General features: G+C 40.4%; 1 protein-coding gene across 4 annotated transcripts in view; it reads right to left on the bottom strand.

Moving 5' to 3' along the window:
• LOC126248402 (Bardet-Biedl syndrome 5 protein homolog) overlaps nucleotides 1–22,165 on the bottom strand; it is an 89,405-nt gene that overhangs the window by 50,319 nt on the left and 16,921 nt on the right. For all 4 annotated transcript variants that reach the window (XM_049949350.1, XM_049949351.1, XM_049949349.1 and 1 more), the window contains 2 exons: nucleotides 19,123–19,271; nucleotides 2,100–2,149 (listed from right to left, as the gene is read on the bottom strand). In XM_049949350.1, the coding sequence (XP_049805307.1) occupies nucleotides 2,100–2,149; nucleotides 19,123–19,271 (199 nt within the window). The remainder of the gene's footprint in view (nucleotides 1–2,099; nucleotides 2,150–19,122; nucleotides 19,272–22,165) is intronic.

Here is a 22,165-nt window from a genome sequence, read left to right as displayed (position 1 = left end):
TGCAATTAGGCAGCTGAACTTACCCCTCTGGCTCTCTCAGCTGACAACACTATACAAATCCTTCTGTATTTCTTTCCTTTTCATTGTGATTTGGTAGGTCTCTGCTGTTGTGATCTGAGCAGTTTTATAGGCAGTGAATTACAGGGGTGCATACAGATCACAGAACCTATACCTGCCCTGTGTCCTTGAGAGGTTGTAGACACAGACGAAACAGGGAATTTATGATGCTTACACAGCACAAGGATTTTGTTTGTTAAAGTTACATGGGACCCACAGCACAGCTCAATTGGAATGTTTAAGTTTTAACACTATTTGATCATATGAATCTTCCATTATTATGAATTCATCAGGATCATTGTTTTTCCACTGTTTACCTTTGTGAAAGATTTGTAAGAGGTACTACTATAAATAGTGGTACGACTTAAGTCAATTGTACCCCTTGCACACCACTGGTTCTCTGGTAAATCTGGAGCAGAACACAACACTGCCAGCAGGAGGCACTACCTTGCTGTTTCATTCAACAATGTCCAAGCACTACCATCATGTGCCTTTACATGTGGCATGGGCAGTCACTGAAATGTCCTGCTGAGTAGTGGGCTAAGGCAGTGCTAGATTGACGCACTTGAAGTAACAATGTTTACTGAACATAAACTCAATTTAGAACAGTTTGAGAATGAAGTCCACGCATGCAATAGAACTAAAAATGCCCCTCTGTGATGACTGAACACTACAACAGAAATGATCTTCTGTGATGATTGAAGAATACAATGGAAACCATCTTCTGTGGTGATTACATAGCTGGTGTCAAAAAGGATAAAGTACTGATCATCAGCAGAAGCAATGAGCAATGGAAGCAGAGTCTTTTGGATCAGTGGTCAAACAGCAGTGCCTGGGAGCCCAGTGATGGCACGAGGTGGCAATGTCGGTGGTGTCGGGGTCCGTAGCGCAGTCTCACTGCATGGCTGGTGATCCGTCTGGAAGCCAGAGGCGAAACTGGCCAACAAGGGGCTTAGTAGCAATGTTGGTACTTGTGCAGAAGAACATAGGCACACGAGTATGCCCCTGCGACTGGAGTGCTGTTTCCCGCGATATGCACACCCTGCAGCATTACAGTCTGCACCTCTGGGCATTGTCGCAGGCACATGAGACTTGGCAGCAATCAATGCAGCAATGTGTTGATAAACAGCTGCTTTGGGGTGATGTAGGGGCTGTGCCTGGTCCACAAAGTATATCCAAGAAACACGGTAGCCAAGTACGCAGGGGCCCAGCACTATATATACTACAGTCATAGTCAAGATTTTGTGTGGAATGGTTGTTGCAGTCCAGTTGCACCAAAAATATGAACAGTTTGCTGAGGTTGATTAAATAAGAGTTTGGAAGTTTTCTGTGACATGGTAGGATAACAGTGAGTGATTAATCAATTTATTCATGGAGGGTGAGCATAATGACATATGAAATCAATGGAAAAATCACCTTTCTTAATCAGTGGCATTTGTTTGTTGGCAGGCAATACCATTTGAACAATTATTAAGGATAATGTGAACAGTTATAGCATGATAGTTAAATTTTCCATGTGAAAATGGGACTAATTTCAACTGCTAATATGAACATAAATGAAGTACATGGTGTGAACTGTTATCCTTTCAAAGCAACCTTTTTCACTTAAAATTGAAGAACTTTAGTAGTCACAAAGAAAATAAATGTGTTTTCATTTCAGGTAATACGGTCAAGCTTTATACAAAGAGTGTTCTCTCTGTTGACCACCCCTTACACATGTCCGTGCTGGGGGGGGGGGGGGGGGGGGGGGGGGGAGGGGGGGGGGGAGGGGGGGGATACCCTGTTACAATTAAGAATCAGCAAAATATAATGTGAGGGAAGTTGCAGACAACAGTCAGTAAGAAACTTATTGGTCTTTTCTTTTAAAAGTACTGAATAATACAGGGTCAGTCCTTGTATGCCCTATTACCATCCAGTCACATTATAATTTAACTTCACTTTCGCATACTGGTCTGTTTTCTAGCCTTTGTACTCTAGAATTTCTTAAATAGTTTTATTTATGAATGAATATGGAAATTTAATATATAACTACTGGTACTTACTGAATTCACCATCCTTGTTGTGACTGTGACTACACAGTTGTAACCTATCGCTGAAACAAAAGAGAGATCATGAATACTATGGAGCACAATACTGTGCACTGTCCTAAAATTAGTATTCATCATGGTAGGAGTACTAACATCTAATCACAAATATGTGAGAAAGGATTAACAATGAACTTTATCTACTAACTTATTTACTGAACAAAATGACAAACAAGTAGCTGTTTACTGTTCCACTTCTGAGGTGGCATGGTTCATCACTAGGATATAGAGCTCAAAATAGGAGATAGATACATCCAAAATTTATGCTGTAATTAAAGTAGGGAGATATATTTTACTGCAGTTAATGACTGGGAACCTGTAGGGTAGTAATTATCAGGACTGTTAACTGAACCAAAATGCTACATGCCTGCCCTAAATAGACTTTCCATTAGTGCAAATTTGCGGATATTTTCATACATTCTTTCAGCAACATATGAAACAGTTCTACAGCTGTTTTGGGACAGTAGGGTCTGACTGTCATCCAGCACGGTCACTCATTCCATAACGAGAGGAAATCACAAAAATAAACTGAAGATTATTTGAGAAAGTTAGAGATTTGAAGAAATAAAGTGACTCATTGAATGGGAAACTTACCTGCCTAAGACATGGGGTTTTCCAAATGTGTCATTCAACAATATACAAAATCATATTTGCAGATGAAGTTTTGATGGCTGAGATAAATATTTTTTATATTGCACAATAACTTATACCAAACATTAAAATTACTAGAATCACTTAGCTGCATTTTCCATCAATGTTATGGTACAATAGTATTTGAACTGTGACACAACAGTGTCCCTAAAATTAGTCACAAAAATCAGTTTGCCTTCAGCATTAAAGTGATTGATAATAGATGCATGTCATAGCAGTTACTTTATTGAGGTGTATGAATCTCTGTCTCTTGACTTACAATTGGATTTACAATGATAACTTTAAGTTAATGGTTATTAAAGAAGCAAAGGTCATTAACAACTATGCAGCAGGAAAAAGATTTGATGTAACAGAAGTTAATGTTTGTAAGGGGCATCACATGAAGATTACATTACACTGCTAGATGCATATGCAAAACACTCGCAGAGCCTTAATAGGAACGGGTTCACATTTTTAGGTACCATGTTATGCATCATGTGTGAGAGGAACACAATTAACATATCCCCATTCCTCAAAAAGTTATTTGGACATAGCTGTGATGTACGAGGTTGTTGAAGAGGATGGGGCCAATGTTACACTGAGGAACAATTTGGGGAGGTGATACAAAACAAATTGCATTTTTATGTCAGACAATCAGGTTAAGGAAATAACATGCCTATTCACTATCGTGTGATTAAAATTGCTGGTTATTTGATATTTGTGCCTTGGTATTGATTTCTTTTGACCAGAACTCTCAGTATCTTGTGCCAATTTTCCACTACTGTCACTGCGCCACAACATGTGGCCAGTTTTGTTGCCCTGTCAAGTAATCCAATGTATTACGAGGCTAATACCAAAAGTAAGGTCTCCTATTTTTTTATAAGTACATAGACCTGTTTATTTCTACAATGGTTTACATCAGTTTACAGCTTGAACATTTAGCTATTTTTCAACATAATCACCATTTCTGTCGATGCATTGTTGTAGACGCCGTGGCAGTTTTTGTATGCCCATGTCATACCAGCTCGCCGCCATGCTGTTCAGAAAGTTATGAACCTCTTCTTTCACCTCATCATTGAAGCTGAATCGCTTTCCGGCCAAATGTTCTTTTAACCTAGGGAACAGGTGATAGTCACTGGGCGCCAAGTCAGGACTATAGGGTGGGTGGGTGATTATGTTCCACTGAAACTGTTGCAGGAGAGCAATGGTTTGCTGAGCGATGTGTGGGTGAGCATTGTCATGCAGAATGTGCACGCCCTTGCTCAACATTCCTCTTCACCGGTTCTGAATTGCCTGTTTGAGTTTCTTCAGAGTCTCACAGTACCTGTCAGCAATAATTGTGGTCCCAGTAATTCAATTGTCTCTAAGCTGGTTGTAGGTTGTGTTCCAAAAATGAACAGCATAGAGAAAGAAGTGATGACACTTTCTGCTGGACCTGACCATCATTTTTTAGGACAATGCTCAAGCACATACAGTGCAAGCTGTTACCGATTTGTTTGACTGATAGGGCTGCTAAGTGCTATACCACCTACTGCACTCCACTGACTGAAGCCCTCATGAGTTCAACTCAATTTCTAAACTGACGGAAACACTTCACAGCATTTGCTTAAGAACTGCTACAAATTTGTTGGGCAATAGACCACGCCGCTTGAACTGTCAACACAATTGGCACTGCTAAGAGTAGTGACTTTCACATCACTGGCAACTGGTTATATACAATGCTGGTGACTACTTCGAAGGTAAATAAAACTTTGAAACACGTATCTATTTTGTACAAGCTGTAAATAAATAGTTGCCACTATTAAAGTTCCAACCCTCATACATGCAGAACCTTGGAGACGAACTGAAGAAGAAAGTGTTGAAAATAATTTAGAGGGTATCTCGGATTTCATTCAGTTTTAGTGAAAGACTAACAAGTAATGAGGCAATGTGTGGAATGCAAAGACCGTGATGATCTGGCAAAATATAAACAATAAGTAATTTGCAGACACTGTGGGGAAGGGCGCATTCCAAATGACAACAATAAAAGCAGACAAGCAGCAGTGTGTGTGCGACATGCAAATTAAGGGGTAAAAGGTGCTCAAAGAACTCAGATGAATGTTACACATATCAAACTCTTCTAACAAGGCAGATTTTACAAACAGATTATAGGTAAGTGTCTCATAACACTAGAAAGTAATGAGGATTATAATGACACTATTATGTGCTGTACATTTAATAACAGTAATAGTAATAATAATAAAATATAAATCACCATTGAGGAGCAGGAGGAAGAGGAGGAGGAGGGGTGCTGAAAGGGCAAGGAATTTCAGGCAAAAAGTTAGCAGTAAGTACCACAGAAAAGAGCATGTTACATAGACTGAAGTAGAGTTTTATGCACCTATAAAAAAGCAGGAAAAGGTGTTTTTGGTAAAATTTCAGAACTATTTAGTATAATAGAGAGACAAGATTACATGCAGAAGTATGAGTGACATATGATACAGGTGAGCAGGATTTGATGACATAAACTGGGCAGCTGTATGTGGAATGTGAGAGCACACAACCTGAGGAGGATACTACACTGCTTACAAGGGTAAAAGATGATTTGTCAATGCAGGATTTGAATCTTCAACAAAAACAGTATGAGTCAGTTTGTACAGGAAACACACATCTACTACAGAGAAGGAGGCAGAACACAGATCTGAACAAATTGGTGGCAGATTTATGAAAGTAGAGAGAATGTGAAGCAACTCACTATGCTGTAAGAGCCGATGACCCTTATTACAGCATTAAGACATCTGGTAAGGAATATGTACTCAAAAGCAGAGTATATTATTTTTTCTCTACCTGTTTTCATAGATATAATAAACCTCAAAGTGGACAATCTGCCAACAGAAGTGGAAAACTGGAGAATGCACTGAAACAAGTTTTTGCCAGATAAAATGAATTATTTTCCTGAGACACATTGCACAAGCACTTTGTGTTGATGCATGGTAGTATAGCACGGGATTACAGATGGGACTGGCCAGACTGTCTAATATGTACCCATTTTCCACTTTTTTTTTTTTTGGTCATCAGTCTACTGACTGGTTTGATGTGGCCCGCCACGAATTCCTATCCTGTTGTGCTAACCTCTTCATCTCAGGGTAGCACTTGCAACCTACGTCCTCAATTATTTGCTTGACGTATTCCAATCTCTGTCTTCCTCTACAGTTTTTGCCCTCTACAGCTCCCTCTAGTACCATGGAAGTCACTCCCTCATGTCTTAGCAGATGTCCTATCATCCTGTCCCTTCTCCTATCAGTGTTTTCCACATATTCCTTTCCTCTCCGATTCTGCGTAGAACCTCCTCATTCCTTACCTTATCAGTCCACCTAATTTTCAACATTCATCTATAGCACCACATCTCAAATGCTTCGATTCTCTTCTGTTCCGGTTTTCCCACAGTCCATGTTTCACTACCATACAATGCTGTACTCCAGACGTACATCCTCAGAAATTTCTTCCTCAAATTAAGGCCGGTATTTGATATTAGTAGACTTCTCTTGGCCAGAAATGCCTTTTTTGCCATAGCGAGTCTGCTTTTGATGTCCTCCTTGCTCCGTCCGTCATTGGTTATTTTACTGCCTAGGTAGCAGAATTCCTTAACTTCATTGACTTCATGACCATCACTCCTGATGTTAAGTTTCTCGCTGTTCTCATTTCTACTACTTCTCATTACCTGCGTCTTTCTCCGATTTACTCTCAAACCATACTGTGTACTCATTAGACTGTTCATTCCATTCAGCAGATCATTTAATTCTTCCTCACTTTCACTCAGGATAGCAATGTCATCAGCGAATCGTATGATTGATATCCTTTCACCTTGTATTTTAATTCCACTCCTGAACCTTTCTTTTATTTCCATCATTGCTTCCTCGATGTACAGATTGAAGAGTAGGGGTGAAAGGCTACAGCCATGTCTTACACCCTTCTTAATACGAGCACTTCATTCTTGATCGTCCACTCTTATTATTCCCTCTTGGTTGTTGTACATATTGTATATGACCCGTCTCTCCCTATAGCTTACCCCTACTTTTTTCAGAATCTCGAACCGCTTGCACCATTTTATATTGTCGAACGCTTTTTCCAGGTCGACAAATCCTATGAAAGTGTCTTGATTTTTCTTTAGCCTTGCTTCCATTATTAGCCGTAACGTCAGAATTGCCTCTCTCGTCCCTTTACTTTTCCTAAAGCCAAACTGATTGTCACCTAGCGCATTCTCAATTTTCTTTCCCATTCTTCTGTATATTATTCTTGTAAGCAGCTTCGATGCATGAGCTGTTAAGCTGATTGTGCGATAATTCTTGCACTTGTCAGCTCTTGCCGTCTTCGGAATTGTGTGGATGATGCTTTTCCGAAAGTCAGATGGTATGTCACCAGACTCATATATTCTACACACCAACGTGAATAGTCGTTTTGTTGCCACTTCCCCCAATGATTTTAGAAATTCTGATGGAATGTTATCTATCCCTTCTGCCTTATTTGACCGTAAGTCCTCCAAAGCTCTTTTAAATTCCGATTCTAATACTGGATCCCCTATCTCTTCTAAATCGACTCCTGTTTCTTCTTCTATCACATCAGACAAATCTTCACCCTCATAGAGGCTTTCAATGTATTCTTTCCACCTATCTGCTCTCTCCTCTGCATTTAACAGTGGAATTCCCATTGCACTCTTAATGTTACCACCGTTGCTTTTAATGTCACCAAAGGTTGTTTTGACTTTCCTGTATGCTGAGTCTGTCCTTCCGACAATCATATCTTTTTCGATGTCTTCACATTTTTCCTGCAGCCATTTCGTCTTAGCTTCCCTGCACTTCCTATTTATTTCATTCCTCAGTGACTTGTATTTCTGTATTCCTGATTTTCCCGGAACATGTTTGTACTTCCTCCTTTCATCAATCAACTGAAGTATTTCTTCTGTTACCCATGGTTTCTTTGCAGCTACCTTCTTTGTACCTATGTTTTCTTTCCCAACTTCTGTGATGGCCCTTTTTAGAATGTCCATTCCTCTTCAACTGTACTGCCTACTGCGCTATTCCTTATTGCTGTATCTATAGCGTTAGAGAACTTCAAACGTATCTCGTCATTCCTTAGTACTTCCGTATCCCACTTCTTTGCATATTGATTCTTCCTGACTAATGTCTTGAACTTTAGCCTACTCTTCATCACTACTATATTGTGATCTGAGTCTATATCTGCTCCTGGGTACGCCTTACAATCCAGTATCTGATTTCGGAATCTCTGTCTGACCATGATGTAATCTAATTGAAATCTTCCCGTATCTCCCGGCTTTTTCCAAGTATACCTCCTCCTCTTGTGATTCTTGAACAGGGTATTCGCTATTACTAGCTGAAACTTGCTACAGAACTCAATTAGTCTTTCTCCTCTTTCATTTTCGTCCCAAGCCCATATTCTCCTGTAACCTTTTCTTCTACTCCTTCCCCTACAACTGCATTCCAGTCGCCCATGACTATTAGATTTTCGTCCCCCTTTACATACTGCATTACCCTTTCAGTATCCTCATACACTTTCTCTATCTGTTCATCTTCAGCTTGCAACGTCGGCATGTATACCTGAACTATCATTGTTGGTGTTGGTCTGCTGTCGATTCTGATTAGAACAACCCGGTCACTGAACTGTTCACAGTAACACACCCTCTGCCCTACCTTCCTATTCATAATGAATCCTACACCTGTTATACCATTTTCTGCTACTGTTGATATTACCCGATACTCATCTGATCAGAAATCCTTGTCTTCCTTCCACTTCACTTCACTGACCGCTACTATATCTAGATTGAGCCTTTGCATTTCCCTTTTCAGATTTTCTAGTTTCCCTACCACGTTCAAGCTTCTGACATTCCACGCCCCGACTCATAGAACGTTATCCTTTCGTTGATTATTCAATCTTTTTCTCATGGTAACCTCCCCCTTGGCAGTCCCCTCCCGGAGATCCGAATGGGGGACTATTCCGGAATCTTTTGCCAATGGAGAGATCATCATGACACTTCTTCAATTACAGGCCACATGTCCTGTGGATACACGTTACGTGTCTTTAATGCAGTGGTTTCCATTGCCTTCTGCATCCTCATGTCGTTGATCATTGCTGATTCTTCCGCCTTTAGGGGCAATTTCCCACCCCTAGGACAAGAGAGTGCCCTGAACCTCTATCCGCTCTATCCACTAATAGAGGAAAACAGGACAGCTTAATGCCATGAGAAGTACCAGCACATTACATGAGGCTAGAAAAGTGGCAGAAGAGTTGAGGTTAGATGTATGTGACTCCAAGAATCATTTACTCAGGCACGAAAGATTACCAGTATGCCAACAACTGTGCAGATAGTCGCCCAAGAGCAACATCCTAAGGCAGCAATAATAGTATTTAACAAGGCCATTACAGTGAGAAAAATATTGCAGTATTGTTCAGAACACATAATCTGTATGGATATCTGCATTTCATAATTACTAAACTATGGTTAGTGTCACCATCTACTCTTGTAAATGTTTTCCAGTTTAGAACTGGTTTATAAATCTCTCTTTTACCATTACATAATCTATCTAAAACCATTCCTTGTCTCCATTTCCCTTCCACACATACACCCCTCTTTCATGATTCTTGAACCATGTGTTTGCAATGATTAAATTGTGCTCTGTGTGAAATTCTTCCAGGTAGCTCATTGCTTACCCCAGTGCATGTTCTACTATTTTTTCTTACTTTTCTTTTTCTTCTATTGATATTCAGTTCCCCATCATAATTAAATCTCCATCTCTTTTAATGTAGTGAGTTGGGTAGGGTTGGGTTGATTTGGTGGAAGAGACCAAACAGCAAGTTCGTCGGTCTCATCGGATTAGGGAAGGATGGGGAAGGAAGTTGGCTGTGCCCTTTCAAAGGAACCATCCTGGCATTTGACTGAAGCAATTTTAGGAAAATCACAGAAAACCTAAATCAGGATGGCCGGATGCAGGATTGAACCGCAGTCCTCCTGAATGCAAGTCCAGTGTGCTAATCACTGTGCCACCTCGCTCGATTTTTAATGAAGGGAATAATTTCTTTTATCTCACTGCACATTTTTTCAATATCTTCCTTATCTAAGGAGTTAGTAGGCATGTATACTTGTACTTGTAATAATGTAGTAGGTTGTGCCTTTTTTCAGTATTTGTGATGATAATCTGTTCACTGTTCTGTTCATAGTAGTTTACCTACATTCATATTTTCTTGTTTATTATTAGACCTATTCATGGATTACCTCTATTTCATTTCATGTTGATAGCTATCTACTCTCCTGATCAGACGTCCTACCCATTCTGCACCCCACTTCACTAATTCCCATTATATCTCACACAAAATATCTTTTTTGCTTTTCAAATTCTCTAGCCTACCAACACAATTAAGAGATCTAATACTGGTGATTCAACCCATAGAAACCCAGATTTGTTATTTTTGAAGACAATATCCTTTTGAGTAGTCTCTCCAAAGAGATCCGATTGTGGAATGTCCATGGATGCCTTTTAAGTTTTTGGAAAAACAATAGAAGAAGACATTCCTCTGGCTCAAAAAAATTTATTGTTTCTCACAATATTTGCTGTTAAAATGCATACACTTTTACAAGCATTAAATCAATCATGGAATAATTTTCTCCACTCTGATATTGGTACCTCAAAAATATTGTTTTGGAAGGTTTCACAAGCTTCTTGAGGTGATTAAAATTGCTGTCCGCACATATTTTGCTTGAAGTAAGGGTACAAAATGAATTTGTTATGCAATAAATCAAATGAATTCAAGTGATGAGATGTTAATACAATTTTTTTCTATATAAAATAAAGAACTGCTTGATGACTTTGTGACAGCTCATCACATCTCCTGTATAAACAAAGAAACAACTCATAATTTTTTTCAAAATATCTCATGAATGAACTATTATTGTTGGTTTCAGTTCACCTTGGAATATCCAAACAGTTGATTACTGCTTAGTTTCCAGCTTGTACTAATATATGTGTAAGTTCTGCCTCCTGTTACAATATTGCATATGCATTTTGCATTTGCTTGTGCAAATTTTTTGAGCATTTAATTATACCAGCTGACACATGCCTATTTCGAGCTTCAGTCAAATTGTGCTGAATCCAGTGGGAACTGATCTTTTTCACAGCTAAATGTTCATGAAAAATTGTGTAGCCAATTCTGGCTGACCTTCAGGAAATTCCTTGCTGGTGGAAGCATGACAATGATGAAAGTCTGCAAAACAATTGTAAACAGTTTTTTCTGGAAGTGACAGATTGTCCAACCAAAGTGAAAACTTTTGTGTCATATTTTTATTTTTTCACATCACTATTTCTTAAAATACACTGTAAACAAATTCCTTGGATAATTTCTGAGCTGTCATTGTTATAACAATACCAAATGACAAATTTTAAAACAATATAGTAAAAGCCTATTAATATGGCATCTGACCATCAGGCATGTTCAATAATTCGTCATCGCTTCATGCACACTGAATATTTTGGACGCATTCAGCAGAATGTGGCTGCACTCGACAGTGGTCAACAATATCAAGTTGTTTAGTGTCAACAATTGTTTCATTCAACTGTCAGGCAGCTTTTGTCATGCATCAATTGTCTACAGTAATTAAACAGTGGTGTTTTAAAGTGAAATCAGGATTACTGCTATTCTGTATTACAATTTCAGTAGTGCTGCATACTATTGTAGTAACACCTCTCAAAACAAAGTGGAAGTGAAATATAAACATGTCATGCTTATGTTACAACAAAAGCTTCACGTCATTAATTGGACTCAGAAAAGTAAGAGTAGAAATAAGGTTATGAAAGAATAAAAAGTTTATTCTTCAACAGTCTATGATATTAAAAAAATAAAGGTCAACTTCAAAAGTTAGCCTCAGAGACAGCTGCAGTAAAAGACACTGAATCATACAAAACTTTTAAAAAGTGCAGAGTAAATCAGTTGGATGAAATTTTGTTCAAGTGGTTCTGTGTCAGAACATCTGAAGGAAAACCTGTACACAGTTCCATGATGATCTGGGGTTATCAGAAACTGAATGTGCATTTTCTTATTGTTGGCTACACCGATTCAAAACTCTTCATGGAATTCAGAAGCTTGATATAAGTGGGTAGTTACAATCAGCAGATCAAAATGCTGCTGAAGAATACAAAGAAACTTTTTGCAATTTTGTTAAACACAATATCTTAACTGCTAGTCAAATCTACAATGCTGATGAAACAGTCCTACTTTGGAATTGTTTGCACCACAAATTAAAAAAAAGTAAGGACATTTGACAGTTTTAGTGTGTTCAAATGCTTCAGGTGACCACATGTTGATTCCTTATGTTACTAGCAAGCACAAAAAAGCATCTTAAATTTTCCTGTAATTTATGGAGCTCATTTCAGTGCATGGATGACTTCAGAATTGTTTAAGGACTGGTTTTTCCATATTTTTTTACATTCTGAGAGAGACAGTTTCAAGAAACCTTGGTTTGTCTGAAAAGAACAGGGTTGTACTGTTGCTACATAACTGTAAAGCCCACCCTCCAGCATCTGAATTGGTCCCAGAGAATATATTCACCATTTATCTTCCAGGAAATGTTACTTCCCTGATTTATCCAATGAATCAGTGAGTAATTCAAAATTTCCAATGATTTCAGAGAGCTTCTTTTCTTCAAGAGCTTATCAATTTAGACTGTTCAGTGGTGGGTTTAAAAAAATTAAAATTAAAGATGTTATTTATGAAACAGCTTTGGCATTCACAACAATCCTGCTACTCTTTGTAAGTCATGAGAAAAACTAAGAAAAAACTATTCCTCTATTCCAATAAAAAATGATGCTGTTGTTAAACTATTAAGAGTTGCTCAAAATGAAATAAGAGATAGAGGGGCTGGCCAGTACTTACCTCAGCTCAGTACAGTCGATAGATACACATAAAACAGAACCGAAAATTTACGTTCCTAGCTTTTGGAACAAATGTTCCTTCATCGGGGAGGAGAGAGGGGAAAGAAAGGGAAGAAGGGAAAGGAGATTCAGTTACTCACAACCCAGGTTATGAAGCAACAGGGAAAGGAAAATAGGGAAGGTAGCAAGGATGGAGGCATGGTTGTCAGAGGGAAGCCAAAGATATTCTACTGTAAGTACTGTGCCACCTTCAGACCAAAGAGGATGCATACAGAAGTAAAGAGGTATATAGTATAAAGATAAACACAACTATGTAGGATGAAAAGATGCGTGAATGGCTAAAGAGGAACGGGAAAGAGGAGAAGACTGAAGAGTAAATGGGAGTGAGGTTGTTTAACGTAGGTTCAGTCCAGTGGGGTGGCGGGATGAAAGGATGTGTTGGAGTGCAAGTTCCCATCTCCGCAGTTCAGAGGGACTGGTGTTGGGTGGGAGAAGCCAAATGGCACATACGGTGTAGCAGGTTCCTAGGTCCCTATAATTATGCTGGAGGGCATGCTCCGCTACTGGGTATTGAGCATCTCCTAGGCGGACAGTTCGTCTGTGTCGTTCATGCGCTCAGCCAGTTTATTTGTTGTCATGCCGATGTAAAAGGCTGTGCAGTGCAGGCATGTCAGTTGATAAATGACATGTGTAGTTTCACATGTGGCCCTGCCTTGAATTGTGTATGTTTCACCAGTAGCGGGGCTGGAGTAGGTGGTTGTGGGGGGATGCATGGGGCAGGTTTTGCAGCGGGGTCGGTTACAGGGGTAGGAACCGCTGGGTAGAGAAGGTAGTCTGGGAATATTGTGGGGTTTAACAAGGATATTACGGAGGTTGGGGGGGGGGGGGGCGACGAAAGGCGACTCTGGGTGGTGTGGGGAGAATTTTGTCAAGGGATGATCTCATTTCAGGGGTTGACTTGAGAAAGTCATATCCCAGGCGAAGTAATTTGTTGATGTTTTTGAGACCAGGATAATATTGGGTGACAAGGGGGATGCTTCTGTGTGGTCTGGGGGTAGGAACATTGTTGTTGTACGGGGAGGAATGTATTGCTCGGGAAATTTGTTTGTGGACAAGGTCTGCAGGATAGTTGTGGGAGAGGAAAGCACTGGTCAGGTTATTGGTGTAATTGTTGAGGGATTCGTCACTGGAGCAGATACGTTTGCCACGAATACCTAGGCTGTAGGGGAGGGAGCGTTTGATGTGGAAAGGATGGCAGCTATCAAAGTGAAGGTACTGTTGTTTGTTTGTGGGTTTGACATGGACAGAGGTGTGAATGTGAGCTTCAACAAGATGAAGGTCAACATCCAGGAAGGTGGCTTGGGTTTTGGAGAAGGACCAGGTGAAATTCAGATTCGAAAAGGAGTTGAGGTTATGGAGGAAATTAAAGAGTGTTTCTTCACCATGAGTCCAGACCACAAAGATGTCATCTATAAACCTATACCAGGCCAGGAGAAGCAGCTGTTGGGTCTTCAGGATAGCCTCCTCCATGCGGCCCATGAAGAGGTTGGAATAGGATGGAGACATCCTGGTTCCCATGGCCGTTCCCCTGATTTGTTTGTAGGTCTGGCCTTCAAAAGTGAAGTAATTATGGGTTAGGATGAAGTTGGTAAGTGTGATAAGGAATGAGGTTTTTGGACGATCTTTGGGTGGGCATTGGGAGAGGTAGTGCTCAAGGGCAGAGAGACCATGGGTATGTGGGATGTTTGTGTAAAGGGATGTAGCATCTATGGTGACAAGCAAGGTTTCAGGTGGGAGAGGAGTGGGAATGGATTTGAGGCATTCTAGGAAGTGGTTTGTGTCTTTGATGTAGGATGGGAGTCTGCGGGTGATAGGTTGGAGGTGCTGGTCTACCAGAGCTGAGATACGTTCGGTTGGGGCTTTGAAGCCTGCTACAATGGGACGGCCAGGATGGTTCTGTTTGTGGATTTTGGGTAATAGGTAGAAGGTAGGGGTACGTGGCTCAGGTGGAGTGAGTAAGTCTATGGAAGCCGTTGTGAGGCCTTGTGAGGGACCTTGGATTTTTAGGATTTTTTGCAGCTCAGTCTGGATGGAGGGAATGGGATCCTGGGTAACAGCTTTGTAGGTTGAGGTGTCGGAGAGTTGACGCAGTCCTTCTGCCACATACTCCACACGGTCAAGTACGACAGTTGTGGAGCCTTTATCCACCAGGAGGATGACAATAGAGCAGTCTATTTTCAGCTCCTTAATGGCACGGGATTCAGCTGGGGTGATGTTGGGGGTTGTCGGGATGTTCTTCAAGAAGGACTGGGAGGCAACACTGGATGTGAGGAATTCCTGAAATGTCTGCAAGGGATGGTTTTGGGGGAGGGGAGGAGGATCCCTTTGAGAAGGCAGTCGGAACTGTTCTAGACAGAGTTCAACACTGGGTCTAGTATTTGGGGGCTGTGTTTGTGTAGTGAAGTGATATTTCCAGTTGAGGTTCCGGGTGAATGAGAGGAGATCTTTTACCAGGGCAGTGTGGTTGAATTTAAGCGTGGGGCTAAAGGTTAAGCCTTTTGATAGAACAGAGACACCTCCAGAGACATCAGGGGAACGGCCATGGGAACCAGGATGGCTCCGTCCTATGCCAACCTCTTCATGGGCCGCATGGAGGAGGCTATCCTGAAGACCCAACAGCTGCTTCTCCTGGCCTGGTATAGGTTTATAGATGACATCTTTGTGGTCTGGACTCATGGTGAAGAAACACTCTTTAATTTCCTCCATAACCTCAACTCCTTTTCGAATCTGAATTTCACCTGGTCCTTCTCCAAAACCCAAGCCACCTTCCTGGATGTTGACCTTCATCTTGTTGAAGCTCACATCCACACCTCTGTCCATATCAAACCCACAAACAAACAACAGTACCTTCACTTTGATAGCTGCCATCCTTTCTACATCAAACGCTCCCTTCCCTACAGCCTAGGTATTCGTGGCAAACGTATCTGCTCCAGTGACGAATCCCTCAACAATTACACCAATAACCTGACCAGTGCTTTCCTCTCCCACAACTATCCTGCAGACCTTGTCCGCAAACAGATTTCCCGAGCAATACATTCCTCCCCGTCCAACAACAATGTTCCTACCCCCAGACCACACAGAAGCATCCACCTTGTCACCCAATTTTGTCCTGGCCTCGAAAACATCAACAAATTACTTCGCCAGGGATATGACTTTCTCAAGTCAACCCCTGAAATGAGATCATCCCTTGACAAAATTCTCCCCACACCACCCAGAGTCGCCTTTCGTCGCCCCCCCCCCCCCCTAACCTCCGTAATATCCTTGTTAAACCCTACAATATTCCCAGACTACCTTCTCTACCCAGCGGTTCCTACCCCTGTAACCGACCCCGCTGCAAAACCTGCCCCATGCATCCCCCCACAACCACCTACTCCAGCCCCGCTACTGGTGAAACATACACAATTCAAGGCAGGGCCACATGTGAAACTACACATGTCATTTATCAACTGACATGCCTGCACTGCACAGCCTTTTACATCGGCATGACAACAAATAAACTGGCTGAGCGCATGAACGACACAGACGAACTGTCCGCCTAGGAGATGCCCAATACCCAGTAGCGGAGCATGCCCTCCAGCATAATTATAGGGACCTAGGAACCTGCTACACCGTATGTGCCATTTGGCTTCTCCCACCCAACACCAGTCCCTCTGAACTGCGGAGATGGGAACTTGCACTCCAACACATCCTTTCATCCCGCCATCCCACTGGACTGAACCTACGTTAAACATCCTCACTCCCATTTACTCTTCAGTCTTCTCCTCTTTCCCGTTCCTCTTTAGCCATTCACGCATCTTTTCATCCTACATAGTTGTGTTTATCTTTATACTATATACCTCTTTACTTCTGTATGCATCCTCTTTGGTCTGAAGGTGGCACAGTACTTACAGTAGAATATCTTTGGCTTCCCTCTGACAACCATGCCTCCATCCTTGCTACCCTCCCTATTTTCCTTTCCCTGTTGCTTCATAACCTGGGTTGTGAGTAACTGAATCTCCTTTCCCTTCTTCCCTTTCTTTCCCCTCTCTCCTCCCCGATGAAGGAACATTTGTTCCGAAAGCTAGGAACGTAAATTTTCGGTTCTGTTTTATGTGTATCTATCGGCTGTACTGAGCTGAGGTAAGTACTGACCAGCCCCTCTATCTCTTTGTTAGTATTTGTTTCACATCTTTATATGAGATTTTCCATTAATCATCAAAATGAAATAAGAAATTTCCTGTGATATGAAGTTTTGTACTGGATAGGCACTGATAATAAAAAAACACGTAGTTAAAGAAATATCAGACAAACTGATAGTAGAGAGTGTGACACGGCTACAACAAGAACTTCAACCACCAGATATCGAATCTGATGAAGAAGAAGAAGAAAGGCCTGAAGCAACAAACTCAACATTTCCATCTACTTGGAATGAAGCAGCTGCCACTATTGATATGTTTATAAGATTTTCTGAAAGCAGCGAATGACACAACACTATGGAACTTGTAAATTTTTGTACTATACGTAACCAGTTTTTTGAACAAAAAAAAGCAAAGACAAAAAACAAACAGGCAATAGAACGTATTTAAAGTGAATAAAATATGCAAATACTGTATATACTGTAGTATAAAACATACACAGTACAGTACTACAGCATAATGCTGTTCAGTCCTGAACTTAGCATAAACTCATAAAATTACATTGCAGAGTTATATAATAAAGTGTTTTCATTTGTTCCCTAAAATGTTGTTTCATGCAGTATTATACATTTTTATCTCTTTAACGGATGCAGAGAATGTACAATAAACAATCAAAGGTTGGTGGCCTATTGTTTACCTTATGTCCCACACTCCATACACTTCTATTTGTAGATGACACTTTGTAATCCACTATTTTCAAAGTCCTGATGGTATCAGATTAGCGGATTTCTACTGTAGTAATATCACATCACCACTACACCATGCAGTGGCAGTTAGTAAAGTCTTAAAAGGTGACCATCATATTTTACATTTTGAATACTTTATCCAAAAGGATGCCATCATCATTATAAAAGTGCTGATCAGCCAGTCGTCTAGACTGTTGTGCAGGTTCTAAAAAGACTACTGACCAGTTTCAAGAACCATTGAGTTAGTTTGGCCTTCCAGCAGGTATTCCATCAATGTGGTTACCCCTACGATATTATTATCTGTATTTTTAAGGCATCCCAACCACACTACCTCAGCCACATCCATGATTCATGAGGAGAGAGATGAAATTACAAAATGCTGAATATTAGCCAAAGTTATCAAGGTATGCAACTTACACTTCTCAAAATGTCTAGTGCATAACAGGAAAACAGTGACAAGACTGCTACAGACAAGGTATTCACAATGTATGGGAACAACAGTGAGGGTTGATATTCACTGAGAGAGAAGGAAGTGAGAAGTGTGAGTAGAGAACCAAAGAATGCCAAATGGAAAGGACAATGTGAATGGACACAATGCTTAAGACACTGGACTTTAATCCATGAAGAATTCAGTCCAAATGTATGCTTTGCCATACCCATTTATGCTTTCCATGATTTCCTTAAATCACTGGCATGGACTGCTGGTATGGTTCATTTGAAAGAACATTACTAACATTACTGATTTACATCTCCATTATTGTGCAATCCAGCTTGTGAACCATCTCTGAAGACCTATTCACCGATTAGATGTTAAGACTCTGATTTTGCTTCCTCCTTTCTTCCAAATAGATTGAAAGAACATACAGAATCAAGAGGAGTAACAAATGAATGAAAAAAAGAGAAAAAGCATTTAACATGTGGATAAAAGAGAAAAAAGTTTAAATGTAATAGATTTAAGAAAAGGAAAACAGTGGGAAAGAACACAGTCTTAGAAAAATATAGGAGGAAAAGGACATGGAAAGAGTGAGAACATTGACTTTCTGACTAGAATGAGGAAAATCAAAGCAGTTCTACAGCAGCACACTAAGAGATTTACATAGTGGATTACTTTACCTGAACACAGGTGTGTGTCATTTTCATAATAGTCAGTGAATTACTGTAGAAATGTAATATGTAAACAGAACTGAAATAATTATTCCCATCTCATAGAAACATTATTTAATATCATGTCTGAACAATAACCAAAACCTGCACCTTCAGAGGCAGGTTGGTAATGAAGATTTCTTTTGTGTTCCACTATTTGCAAGTTCATTCAGAAGTTAATTAAGAATGATGATGACAGTGATAATACCAAAAATAAGCAAGGCTAAATCATGGTGTAGATAGTAATATACACCAACCTTAGATTTATGACAGATATACCATATACACATGCACTCATAAATCAATCCAACATGTCTGTTACTAATAACCCACAAATATACATGAAACTTTTTCAAAGTAATACACTTACATAGGTTGAAATGTGGTGTTGAAAGTGAGTGCCATATTATCCTTAAGTTTGTCACTATTAAACGACCAATATCACCATCATTTCCTTTAGTGTCCTCAATAGAATCTAGCTTGTCTAACACTTTCTCTCCTGGTCGCATCTTCAACTTGCTGAAAATAAAATAGAAAAATATTTATATAACCATAAAACTTCATATGGTACCAGTTATTTGTTCAAATGATAGACTTAACAATTCTCAGAGCTAGTGATACAATTTGTTGTGCTAACTTCTCTACAGAAGTTTTTAGCTATTTGATGCTATGTGTGTCTACTTAGTTCTAAGCAATAATATTTTTTTCAATAGTTTGAAGTTAGTCTCTGGGATACAGAGAGCATGTTTTGGTTTGATACATATGTCTATAACTGAGCAATTCATATACTAACTAAGTTACAAAAAAATTTTGATTAACGATGAAGGATATTCAAACACTGTTTCAATGTCTTCTAACAAAAGCAAAGTACATTAGTTGTTGATGGTATTGTAATGTAGATATTTGTGGTGAAGGAAACTGATAGGCCATGAAATGCACATAAATGCCAACAACATAAAAACCATTTTAGTTTCCTGTTCATGGAGGAAACATGTGTTGCAGGGATATTAAAGATATGGAGGGTAGATACATAGAAGGTAAAAGTTTCAATGACAACCAAAACTGCAAATTAATTTTCCTTTATCTAAATGCACCTACATTGACTGAGATCCTACCTTTATTTCACAATATGAGTATTTATGACTCACTCAATTTCAATGTATGGCAAAATGTAAAAATAAGACATGTTACAATGGGAACTTTACATAACAGTAAAAAATTCTTGCTGGCATGCAAATAAATACACTCTACACTTGGCATATAGTGTAAGTGCTGAGCTGTCAGTAGACTCAATAATAAGAATTTTTCCAGTCATACACAAACATGACCTGCCCAAACATCACATTAAAAATGTTTAGAATGACCACACTCCCAGCAAAAGAATTTCTGCAATAGCCAACTGGCATGCTCATATCACCCCTTCTTCCACAGCATCTCCATAGTTTGTACCACATTATGATCAGGATCCTTATATGTCACTGTTGATACGACATCCCTATAAACCTACATCCCCTCTGCTCATGGCCTTGCTGCCATTGAACACTACATTTCTCAACATACTGCCAATTCAAAATTACCAACTCAATTTCACATACATATGACAAACTATATCCTCAACTACAAATAATTAACCTTTTATGGAAGATATAAAAACAAAAACACATCAATCCACAGCTTTGAAATGTGTAGAACAGTACATGTATCACCTTAAGAAATCAAGCATAAACACTCACAATCCAAAACTTTTGTCTGGTTCAGGTTAATTGACAGTACCTTTTCTCCTATCTGTTTCACCTGGTTCTATTCAGCTCAGCAATCTACCTTCCTTGTCAACTGCCACCTCTGCTGTACAGGCATTCCACCTGTAGATGATGAGCAACACCTCCTCCAATATGCTAAACATCTTGTTAAGATCTTTCCAGACAAACGCTATCTCCCAATACTGATCCACAAACAGGATCCTCCACTACATCCCCATCATATTCCAAACACACATACTAACTAGCTTTGAAGGAGCAGAGCCGTACTGACCCAAACTTGAATAGCTCATCTGAGGCCATGTCTGAAAGCATCTATGTCCATATATAAAGTCTGGTGGCATGTGGCATGACCACCAACAAACTGTTGGTTGGTTGGTTGAATGCTTAAAGGGACCAACCTACTAGAACATCAGTCCCTTTGTCCTTGAACAGGCAGGTATATACGACTGTAGATCAGAGATAGCCCACAGTGCAAATCTCAGGGGAAGAAAACCCCAAGGTCTACTAATGTCAGCGAAGCTGAGGAAGGGACAAAAAGAAGAAAAGGAGACAGAGAAAGAAAGGCAAGCAATGTGCCCCTGCTAGAGAGCAGCTGGAAGCCCCTGAAAGCAGAGTGCAATGAGGAGACATACATCCCCCAGCCACCACTACTTACCAGAGGTACTGTACTCCAAGGTTGCCTTGGAAAGACTAGCAACACGGACTGGGCAAGAGAAGCAGAGAGAGACAAAAGACGAACAACTCTAAAAGACCACATGAGAGGGAGGAGGGTGAGGAGAAGAGTAAAAGTGCAGATAGGATGAGGACCAGGCTGGACCACCAACCTTAGACAGCTGCAGCCCGGTTTGGGCAGATGAGGCAACAGTGCTCGGCCAACCCCTCAATGCGCCGATAAAGTGAAGTGGTCTTCCCTTAAAGAGTGTGGTAAGAGCCTGCTTCATGAATGAATCATAAAACTAAGTCAGCCACTGGGGCATTGTCTCCTAACATCAGCAGTAGTGAGTCAGAGAGATTAAGCAACTGCTGCAGGGTGGCTAGGTTGGGACACTCTGGCCAAATGTGGACCACCATCAAACGGGCACAACAATGACAGTGGGGTGAGTCCTTGTTATGGAGAAGATGACCATGAGTCAGCCAAGTATGGCCGATGAGGAGCCGGTGAAGGATGGTAGAGTCCTTCAGTCCTTCCAACAAATTGTCCGTCCATCTGAAGGGTCACAACAAAACTCTGATCAATGGCAAGACTGACCACCAAGAGGCAAGGAATGCCATGAGCGTACACTTGATGTTAATGTCTGCTTCACAGCTAGTGCCCCCCCCCCCCCTTCCTGACCAGTTCCATTGAATTGTGGATTGAGCAAGTGGGAATTGACCTCTCCAACTCCAACATACTCTTCAGTCCTGTAACTCTCTTGGCCTCAATCATTTCAGGTATATGTTCTTACACCTACCACCACCAGTCCTGTTCCAAAACCCCATTTCCCACCCCCACAGACAATTAGGCTTTGTTGTCTCACTTAATAACTTTGTTATCCCCCCTCCTCCTCATGTTTCTTTAGTTAGGTATACATACATAATGCTTCTTCTGTAATCTCAGTCTCAATTTTTATTCTATTCTGCTGATTTATATCCCCCCCCCCCCCCGTCACTGTC

Source organism: Schistocerca nitens, chromosome 3 (assembly GCF_023898315.1).
Source record: "Schistocerca nitens isolate TAMUIC-IGC-003100 chromosome 3, iqSchNite1.1, whole genome shotgun sequence".
Taxonomy (NCBI): domain Eukaryota; kingdom Metazoa; phylum Arthropoda; class Insecta; order Orthoptera; family Acrididae; genus Schistocerca; species Schistocerca nitens.
Note: the sequence above shows the minus strand (reverse complement) of the source record. Positions and strands in the feature narration are given on the sequence as shown.